This window comes from Epinephelus moara, chromosome 13, assembly GCF_006386435.1.
Source record: "Epinephelus moara isolate mb chromosome 13, YSFRI_EMoa_1.0, whole genome shotgun sequence".
Taxonomy (NCBI): Eukaryota; Metazoa; Chordata; class Actinopteri; order Perciformes; family Serranidae; genus Epinephelus; species Epinephelus moara.
The window spans coordinates 33324604-33349643 of NC_065518.1; the positions used below are offsets into that span (position 1 = coordinate 33324604).

The 25040-nt window shown below is 39.9% G+C and overlaps 1 protein-coding gene across 2 annotated transcripts in view; it reads right to left on the bottom strand.

Moving 5' to 3' along the window:
* The window catches only part of jmjd1cb (jumonji domain containing 1Cb), a 180889-nt gene extending 164986 nt beyond the window's left edge, over positions 1-15903 (bottom strand). For both annotated transcript variants that reach the window (XM_050059863.1, XM_050059862.1), the window contains exon 1: positions 15515-15903. In XM_050059863.1, the coding sequence (XP_049915820.1) occupies positions 15515-15670 (156 nt within the window). In that variant the 5' untranslated portion in view covers positions 15671-15903. The remainder of the gene's footprint in view (positions 1-15514) is intronic.
* Positions 15904-25040: the final 9137 nt, after the last annotated feature.

A 25040-nucleotide genomic window follows, 5' to 3' on the forward strand; every position in this document is an offset into this window, starting at 1 on the left:
GTTTTGATAGGTGATTAATCACTTAAGTCATGCATTAAGCAAAAAAGAAAAAAAAAAAAAAAGCATTGTCTAGTTCAGGCTTCTCAGCTATGATACAATGCTGCTATTTTTATTGTTAATTGAATATCTTTGGGTTTTGTGCTGTTGGTTAGACAAGACAGGTAAGCTGATGATGTCAAAACGGACTTTGGGGGAAAAAAAAGTGATGGACATATTCTTTTTAATTTTCTGAAATTTTCTGATAAACAATTATTCAATTAACGTAAAAACAATTAAACTTAAATCAATAATGAAAACCCTTATTCGTTGCAGCTCTACACAGTTCTAATGAGAGACACTGCTTATTTGCTCTGAGAGACAAAAGGGAAGAAACAGACAGAGAGAGTGCTGACAATGAGAGGATGAGTTCTGTGTGAGGGAATCTTTCCTTTCTCAGGTAACAAGAGTTAACTTGTTTAATTGCGGTGCACATTCCAGCTGAGACACGTCAAATACCAAGTCTACTCACACCACGGTTAAAGCAATATGAGTTTTCAAGGCCAATAAACACTGCAGTACTCAGCAGTCCATGCACTGTGTAGGTGCTGCAGCCTTGTTAATTTTAATACTCATCATGAATACTGTGCTTTTTATCAGAATAGTCTGTGTTTGGCTAATGACATGATTAGGATACAAGCAGAATATCTTTATAGTAATTAGAAAAACTACTCTAGTTGATCAAGACTAAAACCAAGATATAGCTGACAAATGAATCTAAATATTGTATTGTAAGTAATACAACGTAATGAAGAGTTATTGTACAATGCAAAAGCACAATGTTTTTATTAATTAAACTCCACAGGGGCAGGACTGTAAACTATGATTATTCCCAATACATTCCATATTGTACAACTACTAATAGCTATTAATAAATAATAATTCATGTAGTTTATACAGTGTCAAAAGAAAGTTATAGGCCACCACATCTAATCACATTGATGTATAAGGACTGATAGTCATACAACACGGACTTTCAACTGGCAATATTACTGAAGTGAGAAATGAAGAAAATCCTCATATCTGAATCTCTGTGTCCACATTTTACATTCTTTATTATTTCCTATGGTGTGTAGTAATTTAGGCCGATTGTTAAAATTGTTCAGGTAGCATTTATACATGTTGAGAGTACATGTGAGGAGAGGAGAGTTAACTCTATACCATCTGGAATGAATTGGCTGGCTGTTAAACAAAAAAAACGCAGTGACCAAGGAGAGAAAGAAAAAAGACAAAAATGAGTTCTCTCACTTTTCTGCTTCAATCTGTGGTGAAATTGAGATGGGAGACCTTCTCATTCAGAATAGCAGTAGACTACGGAGCTTTTGACACAGTTACACACAGATAGGAACTGATGTAGGATCTCCAGTCAATGGTCATAAGTTAACCTGCATACACAATCAAAAATTCTGCATATTTTTATTTTCAGCTCTACTTTGTCCCTGCAGATACACACTGATAGTATTATTCACAAGCTGTGTATAAAGGATTTGTGATTTAAAGAGGTTTTATTGGTAGTCACAGTTTGAGCTAATAATCAAACAGTTTAGTTACTGTAGATGACTGTGGGTATGTATGTACTGTGCTTTCAAACATGCCTTAGCAAAACTGTCTCTGGTATACAGAGATGACAGTAAAGTAACTGAATTGAGTTTAACTTTGCCTTGGCCAAGAGGTTTGATTTCTCTGTTTGCATTTCTTTGACAGAGCGAAGTTGAGCAGCGGAGTCAGGAAACCCACAGAAACCCATTTTGTCCCACACTGGCTCCAGTCAACAATCATTCCACTGTTTCATTCCTACACCAAACAGTGGAATCATTTCACTGTTCTGTATCAATTCCACTCTATATGTCTGCAAACTATTCTACTCTAAATGGTACTTTTCTATTCCACTCTTCATAACAGCGTTCTATGACAAGAATATATTGTGCTCTATGTGACAGTATTCTACTCCACTGCTTTCTATTCCATTCTGTGTGATGGACTCTATTTCATTCTATATGACAACGTTCTCTTCCTTTCTATATGACGGTTCTTTATTCCACTCTATGTGACAGCTATCTATGAGAATAATCTGTTCCTCTCTGTATGACTTTATTCAACTCCAAAACATTCTATTCCACTCTGTGACAGTATTCTATTCCACTCTACATGACAACCATCTATGACAATATTATATTCTGCTCTATATGACGATATTCTACTCCACAGCATTCTATTCCACTGTGTAGGCCCCATCCTGTTCCGCTGTAAAAACAATGGAATTCTGTTCCACTCTGACAAGGCATTCTATTACGCTCAATGAGAAGGCATTCTATTCCATTATACGTATATGTCCCCATTTTATTCCGCTTATGTACACTGGCACTCTATTCCATTCTGGCATGACATTCTATTCCACTTTATGTACAACTGCATTCCATTTCATTCCGTCATGGCATTTTATTCAGCTTTATGTACCACGGCATTCTATTCTGCTCTGTGGAAAGGCATGTTATTCTTCTCTGTCACAGCATTCTATTCTGCTCCATGTACAACTGCATTGTGTTTCGCTCTGTCACGGCATTCTATNTATGTACACTGGCACTCTATTCCATTCTGGCATGACATTCTATTCCACTTTATGTACAACTGCATTATATATATATATATATACACATATGGTATAGTATATATGACATATGACATAATCTACTTCACTTTATATGACGTCAATCTATTACGCTCTAAGTGACGGCACTCTATTCCACTCTCTATAAGTATTCTTTTCCTTTTTATGGAGCAGTATTCTATTTTGCTCTCTGTGACATTACTGCATTCCATTGTATATTTACATTCTATTAAACTCTATGTGACGGTATACTCAAATATAGTGTAATAGAATGCAATAAAATAGAATATGGAACAAAACAGAGTGCCATTATACTCTATATGTGATATCTTATTCCACTGTGCACGATGTTCTTCTATTCCAGTCTATAGAACAGGATTCTGTTCAACTCATGTTCAACAATATGTTAGCAGTCTATTCCACTTTATATGTCAATATTCTATTCTGCTCTATATGACAGTATTCTAATCCAATCTATAAGAAAACATTCTATTTCACTCTTTAATTGTACCCTATGACGATATTCTACTCTGCAATTTATGATTATATTCTGTTGGAAGTTGAGGCATTAAGTGCTGTGTAGTCACTGAACACCAAAGTAATCATAATTATACATTACACATTTTGTTTCTACACTGTCTGTACTCATTCTATTCTGTTCTAATACCATTTACACCAAGGTACTCCAGTTAAACCAGATCTAAATAAATCCAGCCCAGTTCACTTGGTGGAATCAGGTAAATCATACTTCTTCTGTATGTTTATTCTGTCTGGGCTCTTCTGCTGTTCTCTGGCTCTGTGCTGTTGTATTGTGCTGTAATCCAGCACTGAAGGAGTTAAGTTCTGTGCAGTGGGTGAACTCAAAGGAACTGGCGTTCACGTGGCTAAGCCACTGTTGCTATGGGAGAGAGGCCAGACAGAGGAGAAAGAAACCCCTCTCTCTCAGTCTCTCTCACATTCCCATTTTCTCTCTCTCTCTCGTTCTCTTTCCCTCCTCCTCTGCTCTCGTTCTCTCTCTGCCAGAGAAAACCAAACGACTAATGAGAGTACACAGCTCTCAGTCTCTCTCTCCTTCTCTTCATTTTTCAAATAACATTCACCCTCTCTTTTACTTCAGCTCTGAAACATTTCTCTCTCCTCCCTTCATCTGCCCATCTCTCCCTCATTCTGTCTCTCTCCATCCTTCTCTCTGTCTCTCTCTCTCTCTCTCTCACTCTCTCTGTCTCTCTCAGTCTTTCTGTAATATCAGAAAGCCAGCCAGTGAGTCATGCACCAACAGCACAATGCCAGGCTGAATATGCCAGAGTGCGTTTCAGCCCTTTTCAGTGCTACCAGGAATTAAAATCAAGACGAATTTAAAGACAAAATGAACCAAGCTGAGAAAAGCAGCCTGTATATGACCAAATATAGCTACCAAAAACAGTAAGCTATAGATGAAATAAGAAATACAAAACCAGGTTACTCATTGTTAAAGGGTATTAAGCTCTGTTTAGTGAAGCAGACATGATACAGAATGTACAGCAATCTCTCCTCTGAATCATCTAATAGGTTATGCACTGCAAAAAAAAACATCACAACGCCATGAAGGAACAAGCAATGCAACAACGCAATAGCTTCTAGGGCTGGAGCTGAAAAATATTTTTACTGTAACTTGTAACGCTTTTTTTTTTGTTTTTCAGAAAAATGACTGCAACAATGAATCTTTATCTTGCATATTAATTTTCTTTCAGTTCATAAATCACTTTCAATTAACTGACTAACCATTTCAGCTCCAGTAGTTTCCTATTAATAAATGCATCTTGCATAAAAGTTTAAGTGTGTGAGTAGATAAGACATGTATAGACAGTCCATGGCCTTTACAATTTAAGTTGTTTCCAAGCATTAAAAGATAAGAGCAGAGCTCAGCCTTCAAAAAACGCATCATTTATAATGATTTTTCTACACGATCAAACAACACTCACTTCCATCCCTCACTGCAAAAAGATCTAGTATAAACCCTGTTACTTAGGCAAAAGAAGAAATACCAGTATGGCTTATTAACATAGGCACGAAGAAGAATTACAGGCAGCATGGTTATGTTTACAATGCCTGGTAATACACATTACCGGTTAGTTCAGTGAATGTAAAAGTACATCCTGGGGCCGAACAGGGGAGATCAGGAGCAGACAAGAGATGAGAGAACAGGTCAGGGTGGACTGGAACAAGACAAGACAGGACTGGGAGAACATGACAACATATAACAGCACAGGACAATAGAATGAGACAAGACAGCCAAGAGGGAAACAACTGATAAGGACAGGGACTGGGCTAACGCTATGGGGGTTTAGTAGCTATGACAGCTCATCCAATAATCTAAGTGTCTGTCTATACTATTAGTAGTCACAGAAGCCACTGCCTTGAGGACAATGGCACACATCACAGTATTCAATATATATTATTAATCAGGCTTCACTACAAATTTGTTTTTGAAGTGATTTTCTTTTTGTTGCTTAGAGAGAACAAACTGTTCTTGAGGACAACAGGGACTCTGTTTGAAATTCAAGTAGAGAAACTGTAAGCATGCCTATTGTCATTCATCCCCTTGTAGTGTCCCACTGGCACAGAGCAACCATGTTAATGTAATGAATTTGATGATGACAAGATTAAGTGTACTACATTTCAGGGTCAACTGGTGTCAGTGAGGTCTGCAGACAGACACATCATTGCAGACAGGTAAGGCAACATTCCATCGGCCCCGTCTTACTCCGACACAACAATTACAGGTTCACCTCAGGGGATGGACAGCAAGAAGCTGCACTCGGCTTGTGTCCCATTGCCTGAAATAAGCAGGATATAAACCGCAGGAGTGTGTGAGATCTCGTCTTCTACTCAAAAGAAGAGATACAGCCAAACTAGATGGACACGCATGAGCTACAGTTGCTCGATCCATTTGGGAGATGTTCCAAACTGAACAAGCACAACCTCCTCATTACTGGCTACACCAAAATAGCTTCCCTCACATTCTTTGGTAAAACAGTCTCGTTAGAGGGCCGGGCCAGTATTCCCTGACAGCAGTGCTCAAAAATACACAGGACAGCTCTGGGTCCAAATATGACTTGGACTGACAAGATTCTTTCAATGAAGCTTCGCAAAGGAAATGTATGAAAATGCACACTGTGTTCAACTCTTAGTAGCAGTATTTATTAGTATCCTATAATGGTCTTAACCCTATACTGGAGGCTTTCCATCCGAACAGGAGAAAACATTTGAAGAAATACCAAGTATCTGTAAATGTTAAAATCAAAGTGCCAGGTTGAATCTTTAAGACAATACCATATTTGATCAGCTCCTCAATCCCAAATCATCGAGGAGCACATTTCATTCAGAGCAGCTGAGAGCACAGGGGCTGTATAATGGTGTAGGAGATAACAGCAATCAGACAGGCTGCAATTTATTCATTCCATATTCAGGACACAATCACAGTCAGTCTGGGCTGCTTTCTTACTGAATGTTTTACTAAAAAAAAAGACTACGGTTTTACTGTTCAGATAACCCAAAGGCAGTTCAGCATAGCTGGCAATTATAATGTCTCTTTATCAGGGGATGATATCAAAGATCAGGGGTAAACGCAAATCATTTTTTTAAAAGGCCAAATCATTGCTATTCATTTAGCATATCATCATAAATACCCCTATCCCACCAAAATTAGCACGCGTATGAAGGGTTTTTTTAAGCAAAGGAAAACCTGCTAAAAATAGGCAATAGACTCCTTTTCCATTGCCAATAGGCTTGAGTTGTATACATGGCTCTACAGTACACCAGTATACCTTTCTTTTTCTTTTTTTTTTAAAGATTATTTTTATTGGCTTTTTTGCCTTTATTGACAGGACAGAGCGTGAAATGGGGAGACAGAGAGAGAGTGGGGACTGACATGCAGCAAAGGGTCACGAGCCGGATTCGAACCTGCGGCCGCTGCAGCAAGGCAATGCCTCTGTACATGGGGCGCCGGCATTATCCACTACGCTACCGACGCCCCACGAGTATACCTTTCTGTGTGTGTTTTGTTTGTTTGCTTTCTGGTGTGTCACATTCGACATCAATGACAGGCTGGAAAACAGGCTAGTAAATAGTAGAAAGCAACATGGAGGCTAGTAAAAATGTTAAGGTGGTTATTTCTTTTTTTTTTATATCCGTTACATATTCAGTTTCTCTCTCAAACGTTGTGCAAACTAATTTTGAACGATGTTCAAGCACTGCTTGGAGCGAGACAGTATTTTGTGGCAGCCTGTCACTGCATCTCGCCGCAAAAAAGGTGACAATTAGCGTGTCCATCCAGGTGTCATATTTCTATGGCTGCCAATTAAGGCTGATCTGAGCTGGAGCTGATAAATACCCCTAACTACTGCAGAGTCATTTGTCCTAAGAGTGACTGCAGATTGTAACCTTTCCCATCAAATAGAAAAGCCAGGTGTTAGCAGGTGTTGTGTTGTTTTGAGCAATGGGAAAGGGGCTTCACAGTACCTAACCCTACACGTTTGATACCAATCTGTCAAAGCTACCCAACTGTTTTTGTTGCTCACTCTGCTCTGACATATTGCCAGGCTGTACAAAGATAACTGTTATCTTTAGGTGCGACATCAACATAAACCCTTGCTACACCTGAGTGAAAGCATCACTTAATATGCTGTCAGTGGTCTTATAATTTTTGTTCTGAAACAACTGTCAGATTTCTTTTATATTATAAATCTTTGCGGAAAACATTTGCGGACTGGTTATAATAAGACTTTTCAGAAAATCAGGTACTGCGTTTTGATTTCTCTACAAAGCATACAAAAGATAAGTCATAGAATCCACCATTAAGTTGAAGTGTAAGCCCAACAAAGGCCAAAGTCTGCCTAGAAGTGAGATCAAGATGGTGGTCAGGATTATTTCTAAAAAGACATGATGTGTTTTTAGCAATATTAGCCTCTACAATACAAATTCCATCGCAGCATGCAATCAGAATAGAAGTAGCGTAGCACAGTACACCATTCAGGTCTGACAGGGTCCTGCAGGAAACCACAGCAGCTGTCGAGTAGTAGAGCCTAATGTATTCCCAGGGTTATCTGGGAAGCCTGCGAGCCTATAGGAGACTTTATGGCTGCTGTATGTAGCAGTGTGCAGTGTGTGTGTGTGTGTGTGTGTGTTTAAGGGAGATGGGGGAAGGGTACATCCAACCAGCAATCCAGCCAGCCCATCCTGGCTTCAGATTACATTTTGTTTCCTTAGGCACCAGAAAACAAACCACTAACACTCTGAGTATCCAGTTACAGCGCTGCCCAAACACCACATAACCTGGACGTCACATAGCAATACTGCAGCTTACTGTGCAAACATCATCTTGATAAATAAAGACTCATCATGACATGATTCTACAGGCTGTTTTTATTTCCTTTTACCTGATTGTACAGAAATTGTTCTTTACAGCTGCTGTTAAAGCTGCTGTTCAACGACACGAGACTGAGTGTGTTTCTGTGTTACCTGTAGACAACAGCAGGAAGATATGCTGCACTGAGAACAAAAAAATAAATCATACCTGATGGTTACTCAGTGGGAACAAAACATCCCTGTAAATGTATTCAGTCGATTCATTATGTATCTGAACATGTTGATTTGTTAAGGCTGACTGCACAAGATAAATACACCTTCATATTCCAATATACATAATGTAGTTCCAGGGGACAACTTTAGGCGTTTTTGAACCAGAGGAACGTTTTCATAGTTGTGAGAACATTTTTGTTGTGTCCGCACTGCAAGAACTAAGAACAATCGTTTTTAGAACGCTGTTTTAAGCGACTTTCTTAGGTCTTATCTTAAGGTTATGCCTACACTTTGAAGTTCTGTGTCACCGTCAAACAGCAGCAAGCAGACAGCAAGCAGCCAAGAGAAAGACAATGAGGATAACGTTACTCACTCGGGAATAAATCAGCAGTGTGGAAATATTTTCTATTTTGCAGAAAATACAGGTCAACAAACAGAACATACGTGAGCAATGCCATTATGAGATAAAAGACAACGTTGCGTTACCTGCCGGCCGGCCTTCTCACTTGCTAACTACTTGCAGCATCGCAGCAACATCAGCTGCTCTGTTTCAACAATGTTTGGCTGAAAAACCGTGCATGCAGGCTGAAAGTCAACCGTGCTGTTCTGTTAGGAGATGCAGTGACTCAAACCAACTGTGAGTAAGAAAAAATATGAATAATATATGTAATTTGTTAAGCAATGAGGAAAAACTCTGCTAGCTGCTAGGCTAATTCATGCAATGTAAATATGCTTAAGCTAATAATGTGTGACAGGCAAAAAAACTTTTTGTCTGGGAGAATTGTTTAGCTGAATTTTATACTTTTGTTAAAGGATCTTGTTGTCTTATGGCTGATGCGAGAAGTTTGACTTCAGGGATTTAAGCACGGTAGCCCTGAAGATTTAGGAAAACGATTAATGTTTGGGTTGAAATATAAACATTTCTTCTAGAAAGCTATCTGACCAGTGCCGTTTTATGTGTGTAAGTGGTGTCAGTATACAGTTAACTTTGCATTTAAGCGGTTACAGTTATTTACATTATTAATGTGTTGTTTTTATCAATTCTGGCCCGGACTCCGGGGTGTTTTCGGACCTAATTGTATTGCGGAGTTTTGCACAGCGGCGACCGGATCTTTGCTCTCAAACCACAAAAAAATGTGATGGCACAACAGTCTCCTTCAGTACTATTCTATGCTTTCTTTTGATTTTCACATTGGCTAGTCATCCTGTTTAATTTGTCTTCTGATTAAATCGGAACCGTTGAAACAAGTTGTAGGAAGCCTCTGCAAGTAATTGGTTGCTGGCAGACACTCTGTGCTGCAATAAAATGGTTAATCAGCAGTGCCGTGCACTGTAGAGCCGATGTGCTGCTGGTTCTGCCGGCCTGAATAGAATATAATGTCTATAACCTTACTGTTGTGTACAGCCTTTATAGTCTGAGCCGAGTAGTGATGCGCGGGTCGACCCGTAACTCGCGGGACCCGCAAATGGACCTGCGGGTCGGGCAGCAGTGATCGTCTGCTAAATCCATCTGTAAATGATATTTTGACATTATTCTTATAATCATTAGGCTATTACTGTCATGGCATCCGAAGGTACTGATGCGTTGAGCAGGTGACAGTCCGCGGTCGTTTTCAAAACACACTTGTATCACGCACTCCAAAAGAAACTTGTTGAAACTTTACACAATAATTTATTGTACAAAACGGAGGAAACAAACGTTGACAAAAACAGTTCCATAATTCATATTAAATTCAAAAGATAACGAAAAAACAGCTACAAGTTAGAGGGAATAGTGATAAAGTGGTAAAACTTGGCATTGATCCATAGCCTCAGACGGATGCGCTCAAGCGTGCCGTGCGCACAAGCTCTGTTGGTAGGCTATACTATATTTTCACATTTTTAACAATGCAATTTAAAAGTTTTGATTTTTATTGATAACCTATATTTACCACCAACAAAAAGACTACATTTAGCACCAAAAAAATATGAAAAAAAAAAAAGTAAATAAAAAACATATATCGAATACCAAATTTTCATAACGAATACCTACCCATAGAAACGAATATTCGAATATCCGAATATTTGGGTACAGCCCTAATGTGTACGATGTTTGGTGGAACACAGGCAATGCAGTACTGGCAACTGCCATTTTTAAAAACCCATTAGCCAGGTAAACAGCAGACAACACAAAAGATAAACAACAGCCGTATTGTAAAGAATGGAAGAAAACATGGACAAATGGATCAACAGTGAAGTCCTGGCTTTTCTCAGCATATACGCGACAGTGGAAATACAACGCAATCTTGACTGGTCAAAGTGACAGCACTGTTGCTATACCAACTGCTGCCCGGCTAACAATACGTTACTTTAAAATTCCTATCAGTGGAGCAATTGAAAACAGAAAAAAACTGAGACCAGACGCTGGTGTCGTCTCCCCTTTCATTTGACAGCAAGAAAACACCCCTGGGTGCATGAATAGAAATTACCAATATTGAGTGTGACCATGCTCTCAAGCTAAAGTTCACTACATCCACACTAGATAACTTCTATGGCTCACTGAAGGGAACACAATTCCGAACCTGCGAAGGCACACGCAGAGGATGCTCATTTTGCTTGGCGCCATGTATGTGTACGAACAAATTTCTTCCGTGGTGAAATCCAAGTTGCGCTACAGATCACGGCTGATGGATAAATATCAGTCCTCTGCTCTGCGTATTTCAACATCAGACATGACAGCAGAGTTTGATGGTCCTGCAAAGACAAGTGACCATCTCAACTACTCCGTTAGGCTAAATTCAAAATAGTTCAAAGTAATGTCCATTCTATGCTGGAACAAACAGTAAAGCCTATTTCATATTATGGCACATATCTGTACTGGCTCTTCTGCAGCATCTCCATTAGAAGGTGAAAGCCTCTCCCCTGCCATGTTTATTCTCTGTCTCTGGTTAGTGTTTGTACTCTAAACAATGCTGCTATTCACCACCCAAAACACACACTCACAAACAGCTTAGAAAAGTTCCTAAACTGGCTAAACTGCAGCACTGCAACAACCACGCATGGATTCTGTATGTGGAAGGTTCTTCCCCGGTCACAGCCTGTCATTTTCTGCTGATTAGCCACACAGAGATGAACCTCAGGCCACAGCCCTGAAAACAAACTAGCAGCACTGCTACTGTACACACACTCGCACACACGCATACACATACGGCGGACTGTAATGGAAAACAAAGGCTCCTATAGGCAATGACCTGGCTGCCCTGCTCTTTCCATTCATTGTGAATCCAGATGAGTGTGGCAGTTTTATGCCTAATGTGCCAGCGTAGGGTTCTGCTGCTGAGCTTTTTCTTTTTCTTTCAGCCTGTGTCAGTGTCCCTCAAGTCCCACCAAAAATCAAGTATCTGCAAGGGGATTACAATGCTGCTTGGATGCTCTTTTTTTCATGCTGTATGTCACTGATATTTTGCTGGGAATATTTTTTTAATAAGAACTTTTATAAAGGTTAGTTATCAACTTTATGTCTAGATTTTATTTCACATTTAGCCTCTCTGTGTGCTGTCTGTCTGTATGTTTTTGTATGTCTCTGTGTACAAGGTGCTCAAAACCAATTACTCCTAGTGGGATTCATAAAATTGTCTGAATTGAACTGCAGCAGATTGTCAGCTCTGTTTTAATGTTTATCCGTCAGTTTCTGTTGTTGCCATTTGAACTCTGACAGATATTTTTTCTGTTTTTTTAGAGTCTTAGACTCTGTCCCTGCAGTGCCAATACTTGGTCACTGCAAAGGAATTTACACCACCATTAATGGAGTACTGTATCTTAATACATGGGGGCGTTTCTGAGGTTTTCCTTATGCCAGGACCCAAAAGAAAAATGCTGTCTTTTTCCTTTCAAGCTGAGCTAATTTAATTTATTGTCAGGTTCAGTAGTGATGCCAAATAACTGCATGGCTGCTATAAATACTACCGGCAACCTTTGGCTTAAATATACACTAAAAATAAAAAAAATGGTGCACCTCAGTTCCTGTACACAATCTAGCATAATAAAACAAAAACCAGGACTGAGCCTCAACCCATTGTTCTATCAGATTCATTATAACATATCTAGTAATTGATTATGTAATGTGGACTAAGGGTTACACTATGAAGCTGTGTATTTATGGCGTGCTACTGAGCATACAGAATATCCCAAAAATAATATATGGTTTGCATGTACAAACAGTTATGCAGGCCATAGTTAGTACTAGTCTGTATAACTCGTGAGTCTGTATGACTGCTATTACTCGCGTCATATGTGCTATACACAGAGTTGGCCCTAAAGAAATTTAGAAACATGTATCAGTACTTCAACAGCTGAGAACTGACAGGATTTTATTGATACCAATGCCATTTTCCATTCTGCTTATTTGTCAGGCCCTTATTGATTCCTGATTTTCAGGTTTTATGAAAATTTGAAAAACCAAAAAGACTTGCTAAGCCTGCCTGCTTGGCGCTATTGTTTCTATAACACAGGATATGTACCTTCGATAACAGACATTCCAAACCAAAATTGGTTCATCATATTCTTACCTAAATAATTCGGATATTGATTCCTTGTCCTCATTTTTATTGTTAAGTCCACATCGGTTCTAAGCCATTCAATCTGGTCTAATTTACTACTATCCTAGCCACAATTACAGCAATATATATCCAAAGTTATCTGACATGACAATAATAATAGCCTACCAAGAACAGCTATCATTGCTTTACTTATAAAGTTGTAAAGAAATTACATCAACAAATCATTTTATACTGCGGCGCAACTCATGAAAACTAATGAATGAAAAGATCATTTTCTCAATTAATTTATTTATTGTGTGGTTCATGAAACAAAACTGATGAAAAACACTTATCACTATTTCAAAAAGCCCAATGTTCCGAGCTACTAATAAGTATTGTCAGGTTTATAGGTAGCGAGTACTCAGAAAATAAGACCTCAAATAGTCTGTGCACTAAAAACTGAATGATATCTTCAAATTACTTGCTATGTCCAAAATCATCAGGTCACTGTTATTTTAGACAAGGAAAAAAAATCTACTTAGCTATTAGAGAACAGTTGGTGTGGTGAGTTAATTTTGTATAACCAAGAAATAAATTGTTTTTGTCTTAAAAAGCTACAAACCAGCACCACCTGCTGATTTAACCAAACAGATTTTACATTTTTGATGCTTCATTGCTGGTAATCTCAGACTGATTTCTATATCAAATCATACACATTCACTCATTGACTGTACATTGCATTATTTTTCTATTAAGATCCACGACTGTGAACCAAAAAGCCCCAGTGAGCCGTTGCTAGCCCACTACACTCCTGCACTACTGGCCCATCTGACCACATCCACTTGACAAAGGCCTGACAGCTTGGCTTGACACACTTCTTCTAATCTAATCTCCAATCCTTCTCCACTGTATTCACTCAGCTAGTTAAGCCCCTTGCTAATGAGACTGTGCCCCATTGTATGGAATTAAACCAGAACACTACTCACTGCCTAAATCACATCACACACAAGGACCAATTCTACAAGGGAATTAGGGAATCTGGGAGCATGTTTGTTGCGCGACAAAAACAAGTACATGCGATATGTTGCGTAGATGAGGGAGCATGCAATTACACATGAGAGAGGTGTTAAGCTTTGACACGGGAATCGTGAGGTGGACTTATGTCACCTCACCGTTCCTGTCTAAAATAGACAGACAACTTGCATGAATGCATGAGTGAAGGGCAGAACAACAGAAAGCTATGAAGCAGTGAAACCTGACGTTTATCTCCTGTCTGCATCGCACAGAAAGCGCAATGAGCAGTCAGTGACATGTGAGAAGGATTTGTGACTTGTATGCTTTAAAATACACATATACACAAAAGAACTGTATTACCGTAGATGACTTCCACATTAAATCATATACAGTGAATAACCCTATCAGATATGTCATGTCTAATGGCATATGGTCTTTGAGAAATAGCACATAATGTACACAAAAATCACACTAAATAATCAAATCAGAACTGTGCTGGGGTTTGGCTTGTAATCTGTATAGGCAGATAGAAGGATTCAGTGAACAAAAGAAAACGGGGAACAGGCACACAGTACAGTGAGACAGTACTGTATATTTGCCAGCCAAGGGCTTGTCAGGACAAATATTTCATTGTTTGCTGGTTTTGGCATGTTTGCCATTATGAAAATAGCTTTTTTTATAAGGAAGGGGGGGAATTCAGAGCAATCTACTACCAAGATTTCCAGCAGCCCCTGCTTTCCTACTGACTGTAGTAAGAGAGCAATAATTACACCTCAATCAGGAAATATGTCTGCTCACGAAAACCCCACAAGTGACACCATGGAGTTGTCTTGAAATCGTAGACAATATTTTACATAAAGACAAACTGCCCATTGTTCAGCCTGCAGCAAGACACTTTTATGTTTTTACAAGTCCCCAGCATTCCTGCCTCCCCGTCCAAGTCGGAGGGGTTGTTGTCCGCCAGAAAAATACAGGCAGACGGAGCTTTATGGTCGACTATCACACTCAAATACTGTGGATTGTGACCAATAACCACGAGATAATAGGGATTAGCTCAACGTGAAGGCTGCAACGCAGGGGTAAATCTAGAAAGCTAACCATACCTCTGTCAGCTGATTTGCAGTATACAGCAGATTAAAGCATTTAGCTGCTCGGGACTCAAATTCCTACACATGCTTTTACAAATGCAGCCGCTACAGCCGGACATTACGATATTAGTTCAAATGCTGCCAGGTGTTTTTTATCGTTGACACGTAGATTATTTTGAAATTAACGCTTTACATTGTCCCTTAAGGCTGGTGGAAACAGTGTAACGATGTCTGTGTGAAACCCACTGTGATTTTACCATTCTTAGCGCTTACTGAATCTGAAAACATGGAGGCTTGTCTGAGCCACAGTAAATGGTTTACGAGTGCGAGAAGTTAGAAGGTTTTGATGTAAATAAGCACAGTGTCTGAACACCGCTAGCTGTTTGCTTTCCATAACCCCCTACTGGCAGTCTGTCTCCCATTAACTTGCAAGTTAAGAGGGCAAATAACTAACTAGTCAAAGTTGTAAACGCAACAATGACAAATATTTTGGCGAAACTGTGATAAATACCAGCGCTATACCCTACCCATTGGTCCTAAAAGCCATAATAACTAAGAGAAAGCCACAAAATAATTTCCGACTGGCAAGCCTACAACATTGCCTCGCTGGCTAGCCACCAACCACAGAGATTTTCCCATTTGCTTTGCATGTAACAGACCAAAGAGGAGGACAAAGTCAGCGTTTCCCTTACCGTCAGATCGGGATTGTCGCTGTCACGATGGTTAACGGCTCGTATGACCCCGGACCTCCAAGGCCACCGACCGATGTCGCCGATTTCAGGCGGCTCGTCCCCGCTGACACAGAGGAACCGCTTCCCGACCAGCTCCGGCCGAGCCTCGACTGCCATGGCTCTTTGCTGGTCAAAACCCCCCCTCGAAAAAACTTCCCAACAACGACGCCCTTACAGACCTGTCATTTACGACATTAAACCAGTTCTGAAGAGTCCAACGGTAGAAAGAAAATAAAAAAGGAAAAGTAGTTTGTTGCTAAACGCTGAAAAACCGACCCGGGGGATTTAAATGTGTAGCAGTCTCCACCCGCTCAAGCGTCAGTCTCTTCGCTCTCAGCATGAGAAAACAGTGGAACACTGAACCGCATCACCGCCGCCATCCATACTTGTGTTTCTCCGCTGGATCCCAAGGCATTCATGGCCGCAGCACGGTTGTGTCCCTCCGCTCAATTGAACCCCGTCGGTCCTATTTTCGCAAAACTACTTTGACTGCTCATACTAGTTGAACTGCCACGACTACTGTTAACAGCAAGTGTAAACAACTTGTGCTTCTATGGCCACTGTCATTAGACTACTGCTACTGTTCGTTCTAGTGCTACAGCTGGTATTACTGCTGCTTTTATTAACAGCAACAACAATAGCAGCAGTCACGCAGGCTGCAATCATAATCAAAGGCTAGGAAGAAATTTAAGACTTAAGTCATATTTATACATATATACATATATATGTATATACATACACATATATGACTTGTTGTTATTGTTGCTGTTGTTGTTTGTGTGTGTGTGTGTGTGTGTGTGTGTGTGTGTGTGTGTGTGTGTGTGTGTGTGTGTGTGTATTTAGATTATATGTAAATATAATTTAATACAACCCAAGTCCATTGGGGACAGTTCAAGTCTTTGTCCCCTACCAGATATGGAGTATGGACTGGAAGCTGGAGAGGTGCCAGCTCACCTCCTGCACACTGCCCAGGTGCCCCTGAGCAAGGCACCGAACCCCCAACTGCTTGAGGTGCCTGTCCATGGGTGGCCCCTTTACTCAGACATCTCTCCATTTGATGCATGTTCAGGTCCTGTTTGTGCATGTGTGTATTTCGGGCCTATATGAATATATATGGCCTATATATGTATATGACAACAGAGTGAAAAAATTGAATTTCCCCTTGGGGACTTTGGGAATTAATAAAGTATATAGGATTAACATATATATATATATATATACATATATATATATATATATACATATGTGTGTGTGTGTGTGTGTGTGTGTGTGTGTATGTATGTCAGAAAAAGTGAATAACATTGATCATCTTGTTACAATGCAATGTTCTGCTAGGACACCCTTGGTCCTACATCCATGTGGATGCCACCTGACATGCTCCACCCTTCCAAACACCATTGCAGACCAAGTACCCCCCATCCCCACCCCCATGGCAACAGCACTCCCCAGCGGCAGTTGCCACAGACAACAAAGTGTCATTAATAACAATGAACTGCAGCACATCTCGTATTGACCATAGGCCTACCTGTACCTGCAATTAGAACAGTAAAACAGAGAACATCCAAATTTGAAAAATGTGTATCATGCATTCAATAATGGTCTGCAAAAATGTTGAGTTGCAATATTGGTAGCTAAAATTAGCAGACACATTATACACATTAGTATGATCCCTTACAAATGACAGCAAATTTCTAAGACCATCAAGCTACCATGAGAGCACAAGTGATGGAAAGTCATGTTTATCTTTTAATAGCCGGTAGAGATGACTGCTCAGTCCTGGTGCTTCCAGATTTGAGCACAGCTTTAGACAAGATTGATCACTCTTTTCCTGCACCACCCAGGTTGGTCTTAAGGGAACTACTCTACATCCGCTACATTAATTTCTCTTCAGTAGAACCTTCAACTGTTCTCTGTCTATTCCTCTCCTGCTCATTTTAATTGTGAGGTTCCTCAAAGGTTTAATCTTGGCCTACTGTTGTTTTCAGTAGACATGCTATTCTGCTCAGCCTGCTAATTCAGAACCATGGCGTCTCCAACAACTGTTATGCAGTAACACAGTTATATGCCTCTCCAATACAGTAACTCACGCAGTTAAGGTAATCTGTATGCCCCATATTAAATGTTGAATGTCACAAGACATTCTAAATTTAAAGGTCCAGTGTGAAGGATATAGGAAGATATACTGGCAGAAATGAAATATAATATATTTTCTTTAGCGTATAACCACCTGTAAATAAGAATAGTTGTTCCTCTGTTACCTTACTGTTTATATCTACATGAAGCGGATTTTTGTCTACAAAGATTACCATATTGTACCATCATGTTTCTATAGAAGCCCAAAATGGACAAACCAAACACTGGCTCCGGATAGGGTCATTCACCTTTTTGCATCGGCCGCTGTGGTTATAAGCCCCTTTTTTTTTTCATTTTAGAACCTGGCCCATTTGTTTTGGAGATGAGGAGACCTCTGCAGATAATTCGGCTCCTGATAATCAACTTCAGAAAGTCTGGATCTAAAGTTATCAGACAAAAAAGTGACGACACTAAACAGGCTCTGGTCAAGCAGCCTGTCTGCAATGTGCTAAACAGCATCAAAGAAACACTTGTAATGTTTGTTTGTAATATGAAACTGCTTTATTTAGTGCTATTACGGGTTAAATCACCTAGTCCATTTGTATTTGAGAGGAGGAGACCTCTGTGGAAAATTCTGCTGCCAGTAAAAACCTCCTGAACAATAAACTCGGAATTCCAATTGGGATAAGTTTCAGCTAGTTGCAATCTGCAATTCTCACCACTAGATGGCACCAAATCCCCCTAAATCTTACACACTGTTGATGAGAAATAAAATTTATTGATGAGACATCTGAGGTCATATCGTTTGGTCTATCAAATTTGACTAGGATTGGTTCCCTGTCTAAAAATATTCAGCAGATCATTATAGTAATGTTTGATGCAGATCTCTGTTTTAAGTTTCAAGTGAACGGTGTTGTCGAGTCTTGCTTCTTTGCTCTTGAGAAAATCTCCAGAATCAGGTCATTCTTTTCTCCTACTGATTTACATATGGTCATACATGCATGTATGTTTTTTCCTGCCTGGACAACTGTAACGCACTTTATGCTGGTATCAGTCAGAGATCCCTTCACTAACTCCAACTGCTGCAGAATACTGCTGCCCGAACTTTAACAGGTACCAAGAAATATGAACAGATGACTCCTGTGCTAGCCAACTTACACTGCCTGCTATGTTCTGTATAAATTTCAAAGTCCTAAAGCAAAGGCTTTGCTCCAAATTATATCAAGGATTTATTGACCCCCTTTCATTTCCCTTAGATCTGTTGATTATAAGGTTTTGGTATATTGGTTATAAGGTAACCAGGCCTTTCAGACAGGCTACATTGTTACCATCTGTTAAATCCTTTATTAAAACTTTCTTTTATAGGAAAGCATTTATGAATATTGTTGGGTTTTATTGTTGAGTTTTATCATCCCACTCTTGCAATTTTATGCTTTATTTTATCCCCATGTGTTTTATGATCCCCGTGTTGTCTTTTTTGTTTTTGGCTGATTTTTTTTTCATGTTAAGCACTTTGTAACCTTGTTGAAAGTGCTATATAAATAATAGTTTATTATTATATTATTATTCATCATTCCATTCATAATAATGCTATGCTAATAACCTATGCTTATATGTATTTTTTTTTTTGCCTCTTAAATATCACTCAAGCAACATTTCATTCAGAATTTCAAATGCAATTGACATTTTTGTCTCCTTCTTTCAGTGTGGACCTAACTTGTTTACTAGTTTGCATTGTCTTGCTCCTCCAGACAGAAAGAGAATTGGTGAAGGAGAGAATAAGGCAGAGGGAGAAGGAGAACAAGAGAGAGAAGGTTTGTGTGTGTGTTCTGTTCACATGTGGCTCCACGGAGGATTGCACGCTCGTGTGCCTTTGCCTGTGTGTGCAGAGAGTAGGGATCTTAAGGACAGTATAGAGGTTTGTGTGTGAAGCATGGAGAAAGCAAACAGCCTGAGGCGACCTCAAGGATGGGATGCAGGAGGGGAAGGGAAAGAAAGAGAGAGATAGAATGATGGAGGAAGAGAAACAGGGGAAGATGAGGACAGGAACAAAAAAGGGAAAGATGCTGAATAGACACAGTCACACTAGAGGCACAAGAGACAAAAGAGGAAAGCAGTAAGAAAAAGAAAAAAAAGAAGTCTTTCCTCTTGAAGGTGTGTTACAACTGAACCCAACAGAGATTTTTGACCCATTTGGGTCCCATGTGCCAAGCATGTATGACAACTGCAATAGTCAATGGGAAAATGCAAAAATGTGAATGGCCCTATCTAGACCCAAAGTTTGGTTTGTCCTTTCTGGGCTACTGTTGAAAAAACAAGGCGGACTCCAGGGAAGAGGACTTGCGTCATATGTAGATATCAACGTCTCATTCTATGGTAATAAAAACACAACAGTTTATAATTCTATTTCATTTAGGCATTTTCTATCACAATAGGGAAGGTTGTACAAAAAAGGTACAAACTCAGCAGATGTGGAGCAGTTCCCCGTAAAGGTCTAGTGTGTAGGATTTGGTGGCATCTAGCGGTGAGGTTGTGGATTGCAACCAACTGAAACCTCTCCCGTGTGCCAAGTGTGTAGAACTACAGTGGCTGACACAAAAAGCAAATGGCCCTATCTAGAGCCACCAATGTTAACAGATTAGAGCAGTCACACTGCCTGTGCGAGCAGCGTTGCTAATGCACGGCTTGGCTGTTGCTCACCTACGGAACATGTACAGAATAGGAGTCTTGCCTGTTTTTTCACATGATGCATGCAGTTTCAGCGAAGATAAATGGTGAAAATGTCTTTTGACAATCATATTGGCATCATATCACCTTTCAGTACAGTTTCAATGTCTATATCTGTCACAGACATGAAAAAATATAAATATTTATTTTTTACTTTTCCTGTCTCCATTTCAAAATAAAGGCCCCCTGACAATGTTTCTGTCAAAAGAATCCCTTCATTTGTTAAGAAAGGGCTTTTTATTGTAAAATATTTATAGGACGGTGTTGTTAACAATGTTGTGACTTGCACAGCTCCAGAAATGAGTGAAGTACTGGCTTTCATACAGTAGTTACAGCAGCAGGCATCTCTGCAGCAGCGACGCAGCAGCAATGCTCTCTGTGTGAAATCCACTCAACATGCGAGCCGCAGCAGTCCAGCAAGGTAACAGATACGCAGTGCTCACACAGGCAGTGTGGCCCCAACATAACAGCAAATAGGCTCAAGGCAACACACAGACTGCAACCTTTATTAGCATTGTCATATTTATAAATACAAAGTTATACCATAAGAATCATTTTAAAGATGCTTTTACCACAAAATAAATAAATAAATCTACACACAAGTCTTTAATGTTATGGATACGTGTGTGAAAGAAGAGCTACTTGGGTTAGGTATATTCTTGTGGAAGGCTTTGAAGCAGCTGTTTAGCCTCCAGAGTGGATGAAGTGTTTGCTTAAGACATTGTGAAACCACCATTTAAATAACTGTGTTCAAGTAAGTTGATGGGACAAAAGGTCAAATAGAGGTTCTTGCCTGATTTTAATTGGCATTCCCACTATTCACAAGGTACCTAATCTGAATGTTACAGGACAGTGTGTGTGCAGGTATGCAGTGGGTTGGTGAAGGGTTTATGCAGGTATACCCATCTCTTTTTCTGGCTGTTTACAGTATACCCACCTATAAGCCAAAAAGCCACTGGAATATACAGCAGAATATGCCGACTTCCTCCTGGGTAACCTACCCATCTACCTAGAAATGCAGCCACCTCCTCACCTACCACTACACTACTGCAGGTATGTACTCTGTGTGGGGAAAAACTGGAAGGGAAACACTTAACAAAACACTACAATCCACTTACAAAGCAACGTCCTTATTGAGCAGCATAAAAAGGACATAAAATAAACAACTGGAGGAAGATGTAAGTTAGCAGATGCTATGTACTGTATATCTTATATATATAGCGATGGATATAATATTGTTGGAGGGGTTGTAAGTGTCAAATTTTCTATATAACTGAAAAGATGATGCACCGCAGGTTTGCATACTCAAGCATCAACAGTGTCATACATAACTTGTATGACACCTAATAACTTAACTTAAAAACTAACGTTTCTTACCCAAGGCTGATTTTCAGCATATTTCTGCCCAGTGTGATTTATTTTCAAATATATATCTTTTTGGATTTTGCAGCCGTTTGTGACATCAGACAGTACTGTGAGGTTAGCAGAGGAGCCCCTGAGCGCTTGGTGTGGAGGTGTTTTCTCTTCAGCTGTGATCCTGATGCTGATGCTGTCCCAGACAGGCAGTGTGACCAGAGAGGCTCCACTGGGAATCTCCCTCACACTGCTGCACACTGCAGCAGCCGCCTTCATGAATAACAAGTAGCTATGAAGCCGACCCCCCTCCTCCACCATACACACATACTTGCACATATGTACACAAAACACGCAAAAATCTGCATGTGATCACAAACATGCACATCTGCAAATACATAAAGGCGCAAGCTCATAGCTGGACACACGCAGACTCACACATACATTTGTGTGCTCAGATATCAGTATCTACACACACAGATGGACATGCACACACAAAGAGACAGGCATGCTGAAGCTCACAGATGGGGATTGTGTCTGCCAAGTGCTATGTATGGAAAACTGTAATGAATATGATTACGACCTAAAGACTGGTGGGGCTCATGTAATGAGCAAGACAAAGGCGGTCCACCGCATTTGTATTTCAGGTATCCAGTAGGTTGTCTTTTCCAGACACTTACCTTAAGTGCAAACATGAGAATAAATAAATAAAATCAGTTATTTCTCAATCTTGTTCCCTTGCAGTGTTTTGTTGTTGCTTCAGCACAGCTGAGTCAGTCTTAAAATATGACACATTTTGGCCTTAAAATTGTGTTTTGCTTGCAGAATAGAGGAATCTAGATAAATGCCAACAATACAGTGTGCATAAAAAAACAAATATGCATCCCAGGTTAAGTACTGGTGTAAGTCTGTGTGACAAATACATCCTAAATAGTTAACAGTTAATATGCTTTAAAGGGACAGTTCACCCCAAAATGAAAAATACATAGTTTTCCTCTTACGAGTAGGGCTGTTTATCAGTCTCGATTGTTTTGGTGTGACATGTCAAATGTTCAGGATATCTGCTGTAGAGATGTCTAAAAAAACTCAACAGCAATGTCTCTTTGCAGAAATCATTACCCGGTTACTCAAGATAATCCAAAAACCTTATTGTGGTGAGCTTATGTGAGCAGTTCTATGTAGGAACTATTTTCTTTCTCCTGAGGTACACCTACCAACCGTATCACCGCACTGAAGGCAACATGCATCTACTGCTCGCTCACCTAGCACCACTGAGGTGGCTAACGTTACAGCTCAGGAGGGTGCCATTAATATTTACATCTTATGCTGTCACAAGCACGAGCCTCTGGTCCATGAGTAGGAACTTCCAGCTCTGTCAGAAGCCGTTTTTACACAGAGATGGTGCTATAGGGCCACAATAAAGTCCTTTCTTTATACCCTCTTTGCATTCTTACACAGAACCCAGCAATGACTGCTTCATTCCACTCAAGTGTGCAGTTATACACCCCATTCCGCAATTGCAAAATGAAAGAGGCACGAGACATGTAACACTGTAGCTTCAGCCTCTAGTGTGACATGTAACATATGCGTTGGCTGCGCTTGCCTTTATAAACAATAACAACGGCATAACATGGCAAAAACAATCATTTACTGTCTCTGTTATATGGCAGCTGACCTCGTCCTCTGCTCAGAGGGTTTTTTTCCCAAATTTGTGGACATTTTCAGCTGCTAGTCTTCTTTTTGTGTTAGCAGTTATGTGCTAACAGCTACTTTTAAATCTCCCATGGCAGCTTGCGTGCATAACACTTTGTCAGAGCATCACACCCATGCCACCAATCAGCCTGTCCCGCAGACCGCCTGAAAAAAGGATAAGTTGTTTTGGCTCTGTTAATACCTCCATTCCTGGCTCAGACTCAAGGTCACTCTGCTCCCAACCTCTGCTATTGTACCTTATATAAAGCATGGCTAGGAGGCATTATGGCGCTATATTCCCGCTCTGAACAGGCAGTGCAAAAGGGGCTGGAGAACACTGCACTGAGTTCAGACTGTTTATTTACACACAGCTATACTCACTAATATCTGAGCCTCCTACCTGCCTGTCAAACAGCATCAAACCATAAACCTTCTTAAGACAGCCTGGACTGAGTGGATTCCTGTGGGGAACAGATATAAAGACAGGATGGCGGCCGGTGACTACTTGCTCTGCTGCCTTTCTGGCTCACAAGTGGAGCTAGCTCCTAACAGCCAACCGCAATTAAGAAACTCCATAAATCCATTGAACAGCTCCATCATCCACAGTCAGACACACATGGCTGATTATTTACTGCTGAATGACAGCTAACAACTGCTCATCCGCTTATACTGCTGCAGTGTGAGTGTTTTGCAGGCTAGCAAAACATCCTGGTACAGACTATTTACTGGAGTTTTCAGCCAGTCGGTGGTCCAATCTCATGCTGCTCAAACAGCATTAGAACATAATTGGAAGCATGGCTGTTCTCGGCTTTCATTTTCTAACACATTTCATAAAAGTTATCATTCTGCTCTCCTCTTGTCTCATTTTTAATGTCCGATAGTCCACCACCAACATTCCCATCCAGTCTCGTCTTGTCAACGAAAATGACACATAGATTTCGTCATAGTTTTTATCATGAAGATCTATTTTTAGCTCATCAACGTCCTGTCTTCATCTCGGAAAAAAAGGTTGACAAATAATTTTCCTCATAGTTTTTGTTAACAAAATTAACACTGTGTTAATTAAGACATTGCTATTGACCTTTTCAAATGTATTTTTTTTGAGTACTGCAAGGAAGTGCCATCTAATTCCATCTGCCTTAGAGAGAAGGTAGTTATCTCCAACACTTGGCAGCTCACACCAAAAAAATCTAGATTGGTAAATGGCACTACAAGTGAGAGGAAAAATATGTATTTTGATTTGGGGTTGAACTGCCCCTTTTATATGCCATACCTTGCACAATGTACATTTGAAAAAAAATTGAGAATATTCATGAACCTGTGTTATTGTTCTAATTTCAATTTATTTAGTCTATTGATGAACAAAACTTTGTAGGATTCTTCATGATTCAAATGTGTTGGCCTATAACTTACAACTGTGGTATGTTTTATTGTACCTCTTGTTCCTGAAATGATTCTATAACACAGCTTAATATAAAGGAGAAAATGTTTTTTTTCTTCTGCAAAGCAAGGAACACTGACTCTTTTTTGCTTCATTACATTTAATGATACATTTTTTGTAAACAGACACCTATAGATCAATGATAACTAATGTACAGTCATTGCCCTCCACGATATATTTTCCAATGAGAAAAGAGCGCTT